We start from the raw sequence: 17,300 nt of genomic DNA, 5'->3' as shown, positions 1-17,300 counted from the left end.
GTTCTCTTCCTTATTTAATATTTTGAAAATTTAACCCAAATGTTCAAGGTGTCTTTCTGTCCAACACTGAATTACTTCTTCCAACCAATATGATCACAATTTTTTCATAGCCTTGCATTCCTTACCTTCTCTCTCAGGAACATTTGTAGTTTTAACTGTTGGTATTATGTCATTAATATCTGTTTGAATAACATCCTCAATGATCTTGGTCACGTTTTGAGAAGACATACTGAGATCCCTCACTGTGCGAAACGTATACGAAAATTGAGGTGTAGCCATTGACTGCAGTTCTTGAGGAGAAACATCCTGAAACCCCAGAGCTATGATTTTTACCCCATCACTTTTCAAGATCCTGGCAGGCTCTCCTACAGCATCCTCTGATTCCCCTGAAGTCAAAACTACCAAAATTCGTTCTTTGTCTCTTCCACTAGTTGGTCCTTTGAAATAGGTTTCGTGAACTTTTCTAAGGGCATTGCCAGTTTTTACTGAACCACCCTTGAATACAAAGTTCTTTTTTACATGGCTCAGCATTGGGTTCTTTGCTTTATAAGTGTCCAGCTGAAATTCAACGTGCAAATCATCACTGTACTGGGCAAGTGCGATACGGTATTGGTTAGGAGTCGCTGTTAAATGACTGATCATTTTGTTAATAAAAGACTTCATAGAGGGGAACGTCTTATTTCCCAGGCTATTAGAGCTGTCAACCAAAAGGACAATATCTGCAGATGTAGGGGCTGCAAAAATCAGAAAATTAAATGTTATTACATATTTCTTACCCTTTATCTCTACAATACTCTGATGATAAAAGCAATGCTTCACCGAAGAATGTATCCAGAGATATCCAGAAACAAAATGTCCAAAAGTTGAAAAATATCCTTCTAAACTCAAGAATTCTCTTTTATATTTTAAGCTTATTTTATTATCATGAAAGATAAAGATAGGAAGTTACAAGTGCTCAGCATCTGTTTGGTACCTAGGACTTCCCAGGAGATGTAGCTATTCAGCACTTCTCAGGATTGGATGCCTGCTTCCTTTTTGAGGTTTAATTTTTTTTGGTATTTCTGTTGAATGGGACACACATTATCTAGTGTTTCCAGTTAGAGAAATCTCTCTTAAACGCTAACTTCTTTCACAGGGAGTGGTGACTACAGGCACATAGTCACAAACAATGCACTCTGGTTTATTTTTTCTAACATTCAGTTCAGCACATGGCACAGTGCAGTTCACCCTTAGTGTGGAGGACCCATGCAAAGTCTCCTGAACCACTTAGGCTCAGGAATTACAAGGAACCGTGCACTGCAAAAAGAATCTCCATATTAAGTCTACTGCAGAGGGCTGGGATGAAGCTGGAGCCCGAAATCCACATGTAGGCAGATCCTTATCCTTTGGCCCCAACTCCCAGTGCTAGTAGCTAAGAAGAGCTGAGACAACTACTTATGACTACCTCTTATGGAGGAGTCAAGGTATTGGGGTGAGAGAAGAGGAGCTGCAGTTTTACATGCTTACTCCAGTTTGGATGGGGGGAAATGTCACCTTCTCCTGTCATCCCTGTACTCTTCACTGGAACAGTCTTATTTTACCTTAACACAATAGATGTCAAGGGTATGTCAGTGATCCAGACAGCCTTACGTGACTAACAGAAGGGTTAAAATAAAGCACCCTTCCTCTTACTTTAATTTACACTTACACCACAGTAGAAGATATCTGTCACATTCCCGAGAATGTATATTCTCTCCCATATGGAATCCTATGGCAACTGTGGACTAAGTGTGCGACCCTCTTCAGAGTCTCAATGTGTTGTATGCCACAAAGTGGCAAAAGTTGCTTTTTCTTTCTGCCTTGATTCCTCTGTGCTTAGTTACCTGCCTATCACAAGTGCTGATTGCCTCCAGCAAGTTGCTAATCATCCTTAACCTCCATTGAAGGCAATAGGAGTTGAAAACCCTCAGTTTTTCTCAGATCACCTTGCAGTGACGGGCCTCACTTTCCTCCTGAGCAACTTTCCTACTGACAACTTTCCTAAATTGTGCAACAAGCCTATCCTGTCAGTCACATTGATCTGGCCCCTTCCATGGCCAAATTCTGCCCTAACAATTTAGCTCTCGCTGTGCCTGGATTTATACCAAGGACCCAGTTCTGCAGAATTTACATGTAGAATCCCATTGAGCCCAATAGAACCCATCTGAGTAGGGTTCAGGACTAGATCCTCTTTTTGCACATGCTGAGTAATTAAATCCCAGGTAGCCACCTGAAAATAACTAAATTCCATGTGTGGGCTTCATTTATATGCTATCTGCATTTTCACCTCTGAATTTGGCTTTAATCTATATAAATCTGTCAAGGTCTATGATAGCACTGATCAATCTAATATGTAAATCTAATGTCCATCTCCATTATCCAAACACAGTTTCAGTCTATTATACAAAGTCTCATAAGGTATAGAGATCCTGACTCAAGAGTCTCAGGCTTCACCTCAATTTTTATTGGGAAAACTGAGGACTAAATATTTTACATGAAGGGAAAAAAATCACACAATACAACAGAATACAAAGGATACTGAAATACCAGGTGTTTGAGTTACTGAAGTTTGACTCCCAATAAGGAAGAGGAACAAAGTCAGCAGCATCTTCATATTATGAATGAATGTTCCAAGCTTTAATTCTGGAAAAAATAAAATAAAAATCTCATATATCAAGTATCACAAGGACCATGGAACACGACTGCATAATGCACTAGTATAAGGAAACTTACAGGGTTGGGAAAGATGTAGTTTAATCCCAATATGCTGTTATAAGAACCTAAAGTGATATAGATAAAGAAACAGGAAAATGGTAAAGGACACGTTGTGTTCTTCTTTATCCATGTGTAACATGACATACATTCACTGCTGCGGCACCTCCAGCTGGTTACCTTGGGAATTAGCTCATCCCAGTGTCAGAGCACCTCCTGCTGTTGCTTTTTATCTTACCATTATCAATCTCCTCCACTGTAATTCAGGCACTGCGTCCCCCCCGACCCATATTGCCCCTTCTCCTGGGTACTCTCCCTTAGCAGTACCCACACACATGGGGTCCTCCCATCCCTGGGGAACCCCAATCCCCTAAGCTCACCTGACCTCAATGACCCACTGCCAGTCTTCATCTAGTCCCTTCCCTCAGGGGAAAACTGCAGTCTGAAGTGGCCACTCATCATCAGCCAGGGGGTTGGACCTGCTGCCTCTTCCTTCCCTGGCTGCCTCCCCACAGCCCTAATACCTTCTCCGGCCCCAACAGCAAGGCCTCTGCCTGGGGGATTGCCAAGGTGGCGCTCCTCCTCCTGCCCTTCCCCAGCACTGCGCTGTCCAAGGTACCTTTTTCGCTATTCAGCCACCAGATCCATCTCTCTCCAAGGCTGCAGCTCTTTTATAGAACTCAGGCTGGCCCTGATTGGCTGCCTCCCAGCCTTTTCCTGATTGGCTCCCAGCCCCATCCCTTGCCAAGGGCTAGCATTTAACCCTTTCTGAACCAGAGTGCAGTGACCTCCCCACTACACCATAAAATCAGATATTAATTATTGTAATCTCACCTGTGTGGCACTGATGCCTCCAACCTTCCTGCTTCATAGTTATTTAAAATGTTTCCAAGGTGATTTTGATGACATCATTTCCCCTTAGTACCCCTCCACTGGATTCCCCTTCTCCACTGAATCAGCGGCACCTTACCCTTCAAAACTAGTTTCTTATTATGGCCCTGACCTTCACCTTCGCTCTGCTAGTGACAACCTTGAGCATCCATTTATCTGCTTGTCACAGAAACATCTTCCTGCTTTTTTCCATGCCACCCCATGTGCTGGGGAAGAACCTTCTGACAACATTCACAAGCCATCACCTTATTCTCACTGAGATTCCTCCTTGAAACCTATTTTTAAAAGATACAAGCCTACAAACCATTGCCAACTGGGACTGATTAGGCTGGCAGCCAGCTGATACTGAGACCACGCTGAGTTATGCAAATGTGCCTGGCTTAGGATTGCCAGGCATCTGGTTTTTGACTGGAACGCCCAGTTGAACGGGGACCCTGGCAGCTCTGGTCAGCATAATAGCCCGGTGGGTGGCCCAGCAGGACTAAGGCAAGCTCCCTGCCTGCAATGGCTCCACACAGCTCCTGAAAGTGCCCAGCATGTCTCCACGGCCACCCGGCGCAAGGGCAGATCAGGGAAGCTCTGCTTGCTGCCCCCATCTCAAGCTCCGACTCCGCAGCTCCCATTGGCCCTGGCTCTACTGTTAGTTTTCCCTTCTCTCTCTGCCCCTCCCATTTGTCAGTTTATTTGCCTGTACCGTACTTTCTAACTGCTACATTGCAATCTCTCTGAGGTAGGGCCAGTGGGGCCCTAACCCTTGATGAGGGTCATTAGGAAATACTGCAGTGTTCTTCAATCAGTGGCCTGCCTGGGGCCAGATCTGGCCCATGAGGGCCTTCCCACTGGCCTACTATGCATCAGCTGTTCCATCCTGCTCCCTGCTGGGAGATCTACTGTAAGGACGCCCCACTACCTGGCTGCAGCTCTGCCCTGGACAGCAGGCTCCCAGCAACTCCAGCTGCTGCCCAGTCCAGCTGCAGCATCCCCATGCTGATCTGCACTCAGAGATGGCTCAGCACAGGCACACAGCAGCCAGGGCCGAGCAGGGGAACATGGTGGTTGGAGCTCCCAGGAGCACGGGGTAGACCCAGAGTCAGAGTCAGAGATGAGTCACGGGGCCAACCTTGCAGCAGAGCCCCCAGCTGGGAGCAGGAGCTGGGCACAGGCAAGAGGAGGCAGGGACAAGATAGACTTTGGGGGGGCATCATATCCCACTTCCCTGGACATGTACTGCCTCCATCTTCCTCCCAGCTCCCCTCACTCAAGGAGTACTAAGTAGGCTCCTGTCTCCTGCAACTACTCCCTGTCTCTCCCCCCCACCCCAGGAACTGAAAATCCTAATTACCTGAATGAGCATGGGGGACACCCCACTGATTCAGATCATCAGGATTTTTGGTTATTTGAGTATCAAACATTTCCACTTCACCTGTATACAGAACTTTGACTCCCACTGCAGTCTGTCATCATGGTCAGTGACTGAATGAAATTTCACTGTGAAACTACAGCTGAAAATATCATTCCATTAATCCCAATGCCCAAAGGCATCAGTCATCCCCAGAGTCATTTGGATAAATGCACTTCACGTGTATTTCATTTAGAATCTTTTTCATTTCCATTTAAACACACTGGAGCTAGGCTGTGTTGACACATTTCAATTTAAAGGGGTACACTTTCAATCAGGTGCTTAATCAGGTGCCTGTGCAACATAAAGCATAAGAACAGCCTCACTGGGTCGGACCAAAGGTCCATCTAGCCCAGTATCCTGTCTTCCGACAGTGGCCAGTGTCAGGTGCTCCAGAGGGAATGAACAGAACAGGTAATCATCAAGTGATCCCTCCCCTCTCGCTCATTCCCAGCTTCTGGCAAACAGAAACCAGGGACACCATCCCTGTCCATCCTGGCTAATAGCCATTGCTGGATCTATCCTCCATGAATTTATCTAGTTCTTTTTTGAACCCTGTTATGGTCTTGGCCTTCACAACATCCTCTGACAAGGAGTTCCACAAGTTGACTGTGCATTGTGTGAAGAAATACTTTATTTTATTTGTTTTCAACCTGCTGCCTATTAACTTTATTTGGTGAGCCCTAGTTCTTGTTATGAGAAGTAGTAAACAACACTTCCTTATCTACTTTCTCTACCCCAGTCCTGATTTTAGAGACGTCAATCATATCTCCCCTTAGCCGTCTCTGTTCCAAGCTGAAAAGTCCCAGTCTTATTAATTTCTCCTCAGATGGAATCAGTAATTGCTGTGCTTTTACTAGAGAGCAAACCTTGAAGAGCCCTTTGGCCGTAGAGAGAACCTGTTGGCCTGCCAAGATTTGGACATTACCTTATAATGTAATGGACTATTATTGCACATCAGGCTCTCTACAATGATGAAAGGCAGCTTAAAATGCTACCACTGTTCCTTCCAACTACATATTTCTCTGCATTTCAGGTTTAATATAAAGAAACTCCTAAGAGTTCATGTTTTACAGGTGTTTTTATGTGCCCCTTGCGTATAGCTATTAAAACATAATATTTAAAACAAAATAAAAAACAGCTACATGAGAATAACGATTTAGAGTGGTAGCTGTACAGTGAAATGGCTCTCTGCATGCCATTGTGACATGAGACCTAGCTGTACTTTGCTGAGGGATGTTAGACTCTAGAGGCCTGAGAGCCTCTTATGATTGTTACAGATGTTCAACAGACCCTTCTGTTTTACGCTGCCTGAGAGTCACTGCAGCTAGAGATCGGGGTTGCATTTATTCCTTCTGGATGTGGAACTGGGGATCCAGAGAGAGTGGACTGCCTGAGGAGGTCCACGGCGAGAGACAGGCATGCTGAAGGCTCAGAGAGGTACAGTCCCAGGAGCCAGTGGAGCCTACAGCTTAACCCCCGAGACACAGTGGACTCCTGAAAAGGACTGTCACACTGAAGGGGTTCCTTCCAGGGACTGTTCAGAGCCGAGAGAGAGCATGAGTCCTGTGACTCCGTAACAACTTGTGCTGAGTTACTTGTCTATGGAAGTACTAACTTCTGTCATGATATTTACTTGTAGGTATGTTATTTGGCCACTAGATGTCTCTGTGCTATCCTGAAAGTGCCAGCAAGGTGCAGTCTCTGGTCCCAGGACAGATGGAAGCCAACTTGTTTTGTTTGTAGCTTATTCCTGTATTAATCAATGTCTACTTTGTAAGGGCTGTGGCTACACTTACTATGACAATCTCCACATATGTCCAAATCCTGGACCCACTGCACAGTTGGGAGTAAATGGACTACCCTCTAGAGGAAGCATATGGGAGATGGAATCCTCTGCCCAGGTCATAGACTGGTTATGAACCACTTTGCAGCAACTACCACAGACTAAAAGCTATATCATCTGTACACCAGTTGCAGCCACTCTCACAGGGAATATTACCTAGTGAATCTGCTTTGTTTTGGAACCACCCTCCCTAGCAGAAAAGCTCTCTGCCTCATGATGCAGGGAGCTCCTGGGGTGCTGGGAAATGCAGTTGGTGCAGATTCCTTGCATGGATGATCTGCATCCCCCACCTTCTTTCTACAAGCACTGGAATCGAACATCAGTCTGCAACCTTCAAGTTCCTTCCAGTGGAGAAGAGCGGAGGGAGCGGGACAAGCCACATAAGACTGGCCCTACTGTCAGTGATGTGTGACCTTGCATCTTTAAAATCAGAACTGAGTCCATAGAATAAACTGATCTGTAAAGGGAAGTTGCATTATGGGTGTATGCACACTCAAACAACTCCACTCTGATCTATACCTGCAACTGCAGCACACTTAACTGCCCTAACACAAATCCTTGTCCTTCCTGCCCATTGGAGAATGGGACCCAGCAGGCAGCCTCAAGATGAGGAGCAGGGCAGTACAAGCAGAAGGATCCCTGCCAAATGGCCAACAGGCTGAGGCAGTAACAGAATGAATAGTTGCTCCTGTGGCCACACCTCTAAGCAAAACATCTGTAATGACCCTCAGAGAATATCCTGTGTTCAAGAAGCCTCCCTCACCGTTGTAGAGTTGGTTCAGCAAGCTCTGCATGTCCCCGTCCCTGTTACGTAAGTCCTCAGCATAGGGAGTGTATCAGGGTATTTTGGGGGTGGGTGGAGGTGTGCCAGAGGCAGTCCTATTGACAGCTATTTCCTAGCTGCCGGAAGACCCATATGGACCATGGTCAGCTGGGTTCAAGTTAAGCCAAAGCTAAGGGCTTCCCTAAACTGTATTGGGGGTCTAACCGGCTCTTTGAAGCCCCAGGGGAGAGGAATCACATTGCCTCCCTTCTTAGTCCCATTGCAGGGCTCTGCATCAGTATCCTAGAGATGAATTCAGGCTTGGAATCTTTGGAATCTGTGTGACAAAGCCAATTTCTAAGAAGGACAATCAAAACGACCCTATCCAGCATAGTTTAGATTCCACACTTTGTTTTCTGACTTTCTCTTTCTTTAAATAATCAGAACAGTAGCAAGTAACACCTGAAAAAAGTGTAGTCCAATTACACACTGTCAGTGGCTTGAAAACTACGTTTAGTTGTAGAAAAATATAGCATAGAAAGATATAGTGAATGGAACACTAATCTTCTGGAAAATAGAATTTATTGCTTGACAGACTATAAATTTTCACAGCACAAGCAAATACTGTCCGATTGCATTTATAAGAAGAAAAGGCTTTAGAATAGGAGGCAAGCTAGATATAACTTTTTTCAGTCTTGCAATTTGTGAGACATTTTACAAATTCAGGGTCAGTTTCATTGCATTAAATTTAGGGCTGTCAATTAATCGCAGTTAACTCACGTGATTAATGCAAAAAAAATTAATCATGATTAAAAAGATTAATTGCAGTTTTAATTGCACTGTTAAGCAATAGAATACCAACTGAAAGTTATTACATATTTTGGATGTTTTTCTACATTTTCATATATATTGTATTCTGTGTTGTAATTGAAATCAAAGTGTATATTATTTTTTATTATAAATATTTGCACTGTAAAAATGATAAACAAAAGAAACGGTATTTTTCAATTCACCTCATACAAATACTATAGTGCAGGGGTGGCCAATCTGTGGCTTCGGAGCCACATGTGGATCTTCAGAAGTTAATATGCGGCTCTTTGTATAGGTACAGATTCCAGGGCTGGAGCTACAGGTGCCAACTTTCCAGTGTGCCAGGGGCTGCTCACTGCTCAACCCCTGGCTCTGCCACAGGCCCTGCCCCTACTCCACCCCTTTCCACCCCCTCCCCTGAGTCTGCTGTGCCCTCATTCTTCCACCTCCCCCCCGAGAGCCTCCAGCTGATCGGGAAGGAGGGGGAGGCACTGATTGGCGGGGCTGCCAGTGGGTGGGAGTCGCTGGAAACATGGGGGAGGGGATCTGATGGAGGGCTGCTGATGTATTACTGTGGCTGTTTGGCAATGTACATTGGTAAATTCTGGCTCCATCTCAAGCTCAGGTTGGCCACCCCAGCTGTAGTGCAATCTCTTTGCTGTGAAAGTGCAACTTACAAATGTAGATTTTTTTTGTAACATAACTGCACTCAAAAAAGAAAACAAAGTTCACTCAATCCTACTTCTTGTTCAGCCAATCGCTAAGACAAACAAGTTTGTTTACATTTACAGGAGATAATGCTGCCGTCTTCTTATTTACAATGTCACCAGAATGTGAGAACTTTCATGGCACTTTTCTAGCTGGCACTGCAAGGTGTTTACATGTCAGATATGCCAAACATTCATAAACCCCTTCCTGCTTTGGCCACTATTCCAGAGGACATGCTTCCATGCTGATGATGCTCGTTTAAAAAAAAAAAAGTGTTAATTAAAATTTGTGACTGAACTCCTTGGGGTATAATTGCTCTATTTTGCTTCCATTCTGCCATATATTCCATGTTATAGCAGTCTTGGATGATTACACAGCACATGTTGTCCATTTTAAGAACACTTTCGCTGCAGATTTGACAAAATGCGAAGAAAGTAACAATGTGAGATTTCTAAAGATAGCTACAGCACTCAACCCAAGGTTTAAGAATCTGAAGTGCCTTCCAAAATCTGAGAGCAATGAGGTAGCATGCTTTCAGAAATCTTAAAAGAGCAACACTCTGATGCAGAAACTACAGAACCCAAACCACCAAAAAAGAAAATCAACCTGCTGGTGGCATCTGACTCAGATAATGAAAATGAACAATCATTGGCCCACACTGCTTTGGATCGTTATCGAGCAGAACTCATCATCAGCATGGAAGCATGTCCCCTGGAATGGTGATTGAAACATGAAGGGACATATGAATCGTTAGTATATCTGGCATGTAAATATCTTGTGATGCTGGCAACAACAATACCATGAGAACCTGTTCGAAATTTCAGGTGATATTGTAAACAAGAATCAGGGAGCATTATCTCCTGCAAATGTAAACAAACTTGTTTGTCTGAGCAATTGGCTGAACAAGAAGTAGGACTGAATAGACTTGCAGGCTCTAAAATTTTACAATGTTTTATTTTTGAATGCAGTTTTTTTTACATAATTCAACATTTGTAAGTTTAACTTTCATGATAAAGAGATTGCACTACAGGACTTGTATTAGGTGAATTGAAAAATACTATTTCTTTTGGGTTTTTTCACAGTGCAAATACTTGTAATAAAAAATAAATACAAAGTGATCGCTATACACTTTGTATTCTGTGTTGTAATTGAAATCGATATATTTGGAAATGTAGAAAACATCCAAAAATATTTAAAGAAATGGTATTCTATTATTGTTTAACAGTGAGATTAATAGCATGATTAATCATGATTAATTTTAATCACTTGAGAGCCCTAATTAAATTCTATTTACCTGACCTTGCTCCTGATCGTGATTAAAAAAATTAATTGCACTTAATCACATTGTTAATAATAAAACACTATTTCTTTAAATATTTTTGACCAGTTTACTCTACAGCAAGATGTTATGCATAGTTTCAAAATGTGGGAAAAATAGGTCCATGATCCAGATTTTTTTTATATCTATCTATCTATGATATTTTGAAACTATGCATAACATCTTGCTGTAGAGTAAACTGATCATGAATTTCAAAGTGTGATGCTATGACAGATGTGAAGGCTTATTTACTTAAAATTTTGTTGCCAAACATTACTCAGATTCCTTTGAAAATGGAAGTGACTAGCTAAAGCCTGTTTCATATTTTTTTACAGGAAAACTCCAAGAAAAACAAAATTTATGAAATGTTTCCCCCAACTCTATGCGCTGTCTTTTCCTGTTAAAAAATATTGTACTGAATTCAGGAATATAGCATAATAGGTGGATATGCTCCCATCACTTCTGCTTTGTGGTTCTGGAACAGTTATAATTTAACATTGTTGCAGTATAAAAATAGTACTACAGATGCTTCATGAACCAGTTAATGGAGCTCCTAAAAAAAAAAGGAGTGTGTGACCAACTTAAGAAGGGCACATTCCACATGGCACTATTATGGATTCTGATGTTGAAAATATTTTAATTTAAGGTCACATCAGGCAAAAGAGATATTCTACCCCATAATGGGAGTAGCTAATATGCTGCAGCAATCTTGTTTAGAGAGTGCTAAACTCTGCTCCTCACAACATAACTCTGCTAGTTGTTGATGGTTTCCACAAGGAGAAGCAGGAGAAATTAAGTATAATTGACAGGTAAACAGGAGAGCCAACTGACAGATTGATAAAGCCGTAAGGACAAGGGTTTAACTTGTATCTATCACGTCAGGAAATCTACACTCAAAGAGCCAAAGCGTACACTCCCCAGAAATGCTCATGTGAAGGCAGAGAGGGGGCCAATACATTTCAAAGGTAACCCCCTGAGTTGAAGCTGAATTGTCCCCTCACTTGGAGGGATCGGTAGAGCCATCAAGAAGGGAAGAGTGCTGCCTCTCAACCCCACAGAGTCTCCTGAACTACAGGGAAGAGTAAGCTTCTTGTCCCACAGTGGGGTGGCTTCTTGGTGCTGCTTCTCTGGCAGCCCTCTACCTCCTGGCAACGTTCCTTCTGCAGGAACCAGGCTGCCATTGGCCAGGCATCTCTACTACAAACAAAACAAACATGCCAACTAAGCAACAAACCCCTCACCACAGGGGTTCAAGCAGGAAGTGGAAGTAAATGCTGTTTCAAGTAACTGTTACTATAATCATAGATATTTACTGGGAAAAGCAGTTGCACGGGAGGAGAGCAGAACTGCTCCTCCCAGGAATGTACAAACAATGCAGTCTCACATAGTACACCTTGCCGGGGGTCTGCCTTTGGTGACCTAGGCTTTGGGGGCAGACATAATGGTAGGCTTTTTCAACAGGAAGACAATGGAAGGATAGGGGAAGAAAAAGTTTCCAGGAAGGGGAGTTGGAGCAGTAAAAGCCTCCAGGTGGAGGAGGCAAGGAAGGTGATGGAAGGAAATTGCCCCTCTGGGAAACTCCTGCATTTTCTCTAGAACTATGCAATGCCTCCACTAATATGGGTCCCTCCTTCTCCTAAATGGGACCTCCGTCCCAGTGAGCCCCTGCAGAGCCCATTATTTGCAATGTACCCAAGAAGGAGCTTTTGGCAGGTAGTGGGAAGGCAGGGGATAATGCAGCGGAGGAAAGGGGGCTGATTGTTAATTTCTAATACTACATTTTATATTGAATGATGATGGTAATGTAATGTTATAGCAAACATTTAATACTATTTCAAAATGCTTGAACAATACTATTGAGGATTCTGCTTTTTACCATTCAGCTACAATCACCAGTAAATTATTCTCCTGGCCTGGCTTACCAATGTGCCTGTTTTTCCCTCTGGTCTCTACACACATCTCACTCTGGGAGAGCAAGTCAGGCACATTATCACTTTTCCCTTCCATGCCCAGATCCAGACAGAGGCATGAAGGAGATTGTGTTCCCCTGAGTGGTTATGCAGTCCTGAACAAAGTCTAGCTCTTTGTAAACACGGCAATTTTAGGATCACCTAGAGCAGTGGTTTTAACCCCCTGGGGATATACAGAGGTCTTCCAAGTGGTACATCAACTCATCTAGATATTTGCCTGGTTTTACAACAGACTACATAAACACTAGCTAAGTCAGTATAAACTAAAATTTCAATAATAGTGTGCGGGGACACCTTTGTATTTTTATGTGTGATTTTGTAAGCAAGTAGTTTTAAAGTGAGGTGAAATGTGGAGTATGAAAAACAAATCAGACTCCTGAAAGGGGTACGGTAATCTGGAAAGGCTGAGAACCACTGACCTATCAAGACCTGAAAAGTGAAATACACTTGTTACTTTTTAGTACCAAGTCTTATTGTAGTTTTGAGGATCCTAGTAATCCCTGCCTTTAAAGTCATCAGTCTAAAATATCCATTTACTAGAAGAGGTTAAAAAAATCCTTCTTTTAGATGCATATATTTCTAGTGCAGTAGTGGGCAACCTGTGGAACGTACGCGGCCCGTCAGGGTAATCTACTGTTGGGCTGCGAGACAGTTTGTTTACATTGACCGTCCCCAGGCACAGCTGCCTGCAGTTCCCACTGGCCGGGAATGGTGAACGGTGGCCAGTGGGAGCTGCAGACGATCATGCCTGTGGATGGTTGATGTAAACAAACTGTCTTGTGGCCCACCAATGGATTACCCTGATGGGTTGCATGCGGCCCGCAGGTTGCCCACCACTGGTCTAGTGGAATAATTTCTCAAATATAAATTACTACCATGCCTCAATATCTTCAAGAGAGAGCATAAATAGAAAAAATGTGTGATTATAAATAAGACAAACCTAGGGAATTCTTCATAATCTGTATGTAAAGTTGATTTATAAAAATAAAATATTAAAAAATAATAAATGCTGGAGTTTTGTGTAATATCTACGTCAGAATAAGAATGAAATTATCTTGGGGATATTAGATTTTCAAAGGATGGAACACCTTCATTTGCAAACAAGCATCTTTTAACATAAAAAAGTACAGTGTGTATATGTATAGATTTATATACAATACATTAACACAAGCAGAAACTTGCATCACAGTTAAGATTGCAGCAGAACACATCAGACTCACCCAAAATTTTAAAATCAGTGAAATAAGATATGAAGGGAAAAGCCTCTGGCATTCAATGCCACTTTCTTATACCCTTCAACATCATCAATAACTTCCATCTCTAGCAGATCCTGAAAAGCCACATTTTAGCAAACTTGTGCTCTGCCACAAAATCTTAGTTTCAACTTTATACACTTTTGTATCAAGAAACTGGCACATCTGACTTCCATGCAACCCGTATACATGTAACACCATTCCACCTTACCATCACAGAGGTTGATTTTTATGTTAAGAGTATGAGTATGTTTAAAGGAGTACATATGGCTTATAAGTATCTGATGGAGAAAGAAGTGGATGCCTTACGGAGTGTTAATAATAATGCCTATTTCTTATATAGTTCTTCTTATCTGTAAAGCTCAAAGCACATCACCATCTTGAATGTATTTATCTCCACAAAACTACTATGAGGAAGTGGTATCATTCCAGTTTTACAGATGGGGATGTCAGACACAGAGGGGCTAAGTGACTTGCCCAAGGTCACACAGGAGGTCCATCACAGAGAATGGAATTGAAGCAGGGTCTCCTACATCCTAAGCTAGTGTCCTAGCCACTGGACCATCCTACCCCTTTACTATAGTTGTGGACAAAAAAAAGTAAAACATTTATCTGGCACTTTGGTTGTGCAAATGTATCAGTAATTTAAGAGTCTAAAACATTACAGGAACATTGTAATTATCTTAAAAACAAGCATTGAATACTCAAGAAATTCAGAGTTAAAAAGTTAACAAATATGTATACACACATTGGCTATATATGATTATATAAATAAGGGGAGAGAGAAAAAGATTATACTGATAGATTTATATACAAATCAAAGTTCAAGGGATTTTAGAGAAAAATTTGTATATTACCAAAACTTTAGAATGAAAATTTCAGACTAACAGTATATTTAAATGCAAAACTTGCCACAGAGTGAAATGTAATTTTGTACCTTTCCTTGATAATGCAGAAGACAGCTTGTGATACTTACCACATAAAGGGAAGATGTTTATCAGTTCAAAACTTTAGAGCCTCTAAAGTGGCTCAGGAAAGACTGAACCCCTTTTTAAAGCAACTCTATCAGTAGTTTGCCAAAAAAAAAAAAGCCCTCCCATTATGACAATTAAAATATGTATCTTTCAAAGGCTTCCAAACCACCAGACATAATCTCTCCCACTCTCCTCACACAGTGAAGAAGGTTGGTCTTCAGTGCCAAGTTCACTGCAAGCGACAGCAGCTGTGAGGGTGAAGCTCAGGGCATCATCACTCTCCTGGGTTTCTTACTAACCTGATTTCACTTTGAGCATCAGCCATTCCTGTAAATTCTACAGCTGAGGGCTGGGCAGCAGCCTTGGGCAAGGTTTTTTTTTCCTCAGCAGCTTTTAGAAAGGATGCTGATATTTTCTTAATTTATTTGTATTAATCCCTTCCCATGCTTCTTATCATTTGCAGCATTACTCCCTAAAGGGGGATGAGGGTCACCTCATTATCCTGGCAGTAAAAAGAACTTTGTTCTTAATGCTGCAAAGATGCAGGCTTGGCTACATTGGCACTTTACAGCGCTGCAACTTTCGCGCTCAGGGGTGTGAAAAAACACCCCCCTGAGCGCTGCAAGATGCAGCGCTGTAAAGTGTCAGTGTAATCAGGGCGGCAGTGCTGGGAGCTGCACGACAGGGTATGGCTACATTAGAAATTTCAAAGCGCTGCCCCGGCAGCGCTTTGAATTGTGAGTGTAGTCAGAGCCGCAGCGCTGGGAGAGAGCTCTCCCAGCGCTGCTTGTAAACCACATCCCTTATGGGTGTAGCGTGCAGCGCTGGGAGCCGTGCTCCCAGCGCTGCCGCCCTGATTACACTGACACTTTACAGCGCTGCATCTTGCAGCGCTCAGGGGGGTGTTTTTTCACACCCCTGAGCGCGAAAGTTGCAGCGCTGTAAAGTGCCAGTGCAGCCAAGTGGTTTACAAGCAGCGCTGGGAGAGCTCTCTCCCAGCGCTGCGGCTTTGACTACACTCACACTTCAAAGCGTAGCCATACCCGCAGAAACACAGGCTTAATGATGTACCAAGTGAATTTTCTGCCCCAGCTGACTCACACATTTTTTGGACTGCTCACAAAGGGATAATTAGCTGGAAAGCACTTTCCGGCTTTCTTCCAGCTTCTATTTGTAACTTATACAAACAACAGTATATCCTGCTGGTCCACAGAAATTTGTCGGAAACTGATAACCATGATCTATTGTGTATTCTAGCAATAATAATTTTAAAGAGAAAGTTTCCCACATATAGAGTGAGGAAATGGACGTTTAAAAAGTGGGTAGATAGATAGATAATGCAGTATATGTTACAGTTGCATGTCACACATTGCATTTTTAAATTGAGTGCTGTTGAAAGGTATGGAATTGGCAGCCCTGAAAGACTGAAGTCATTTATTCACAAAACAGGTTCACTTAAGGGCAGCAGCAGTGTAAGCTACACTGCCCTGCTGCAACATATTTCTGGTGCCCCAAACCTAAGTTGGAATTTAGGAGGAGGAGGAGATCTATGATGAAGAGTATGACACGCTAATTGACAACAGTGGATAAGCTTAACAAAAGCCAAAACTAGATGTTTATGTGAAAGTGAGTGTGCCCTAAGCTGATAAGTAGGCTTGGAAAGAGGAGATTTTTTTAATCAGTAACTGTTCAACATTGATTTTATCATATGCGCACAAACACAAACCCACAAAAAATATTTCCACTGATAATAAACAAAATGCACAGATAGGCTAAGTAAGAAAAATGCTGCTTGAGAACTAGTTTGATTTAAGGTTATTTACTTTATATATTTTGACATATGGTGTTGAAAATTGCATTTTAAAGGTTACAAAGCTTTAATTTTTTCAAAATGTACTGTCATTAAATAATTGTCGGACCCCTCTCACTCTGATCCTCCGCCCTAATTTTCTGTGAAAATTTAAATCAATACACTTGAAAAAAATGCTTAAAAGCCATATACAGTAAAAGCTCTGTTAACTAGCACTTTATCAACCAGAAAGCTCTGGATTGGTGAGTACCTGTATCCTATTTTATACTTGATTCATTTTATTGTATTCTAATTCTTTGAAAATTGGTATTCCATTGGTAACAATAACTCTTAGTTAACCAGAATTTTTGACTAATGGCACCCCCTATCACCCCAACATGCCAGATTACAAAGCTTTTAATGTATTTGTGCAACTATGAATATTTAAATATAACAAAATAAAAAAATACTTAAATAAACACTGATATCAGTCAGAATTATGAAAAAAAATGAAAATCAAATCCTGCTAAGCCTACTGCTAAGGCAGTCTGTCATGGGATTGTAGGACTTTCTGGATATTTTTATTTTGATTATTTTATATTTTTAAACAACAAATCTCGCTGCCATAAACTTGAAATTGTCACTTTGCAGGGGCATGATGCTGCTGAAGAGGTAACCAGCACTTGGATGGAAGGGGACTGAGCTAGAACTCATAGAAACCCCATTTCTTCCTCTGAAAAAAAATTTCAAACAAACCTTTTTTTAAAATATTTTGTGAGAAAGTTTCAAAGTGGTTCAGATCAAAATTTTTGTTTTGTTTAGATTCAAATTGAATTTTTTGTTTTGATT

General features: G+C 42.1%; 1 protein-coding gene across 1 annotated transcript in view; it reads right to left on the bottom strand.

The window, feature by feature from the left end:
* The window catches only part of COL6A6 (collagen type VI alpha 6 chain), a 111,291-nt gene extending 96,200 nt beyond the window's left edge, over positions 1–15,091 (bottom strand). Inside the window, exons 1-3 of the mRNA XM_075062498.1 lie at positions 14,962–15,091; positions 2,566–2,661; positions 126–734 (exon numbers count right to left, since the gene is read on the bottom strand). Coding sequence (XP_074918599.1) covers positions 126–734; positions 2,566–2,661; positions 14,962–14,980 — 724 coding nt within the window. The 5' untranslated portion in view covers positions 14,981–15,091. The remainder of the gene's footprint in view (positions 1–125; positions 735–2,565; positions 2,662–14,961) is intronic.
* Positions 15,092–17,300: the final 2,209 nt, after the last annotated feature.

This window comes from Chelonoidis abingdonii, chromosome 2, assembly GCF_003597395.2.
Source record: "Chelonoidis abingdonii isolate Lonesome George chromosome 2, CheloAbing_2.0, whole genome shotgun sequence".
NCBI classification, from domain to species: domain Eukaryota; kingdom Metazoa; phylum Chordata; order Testudines; family Testudinidae; genus Chelonoidis; species Chelonoidis abingdonii.
Note: the sequence above shows the minus strand (reverse complement) of the source record. Positions and strands in the feature narration are given on the sequence as shown.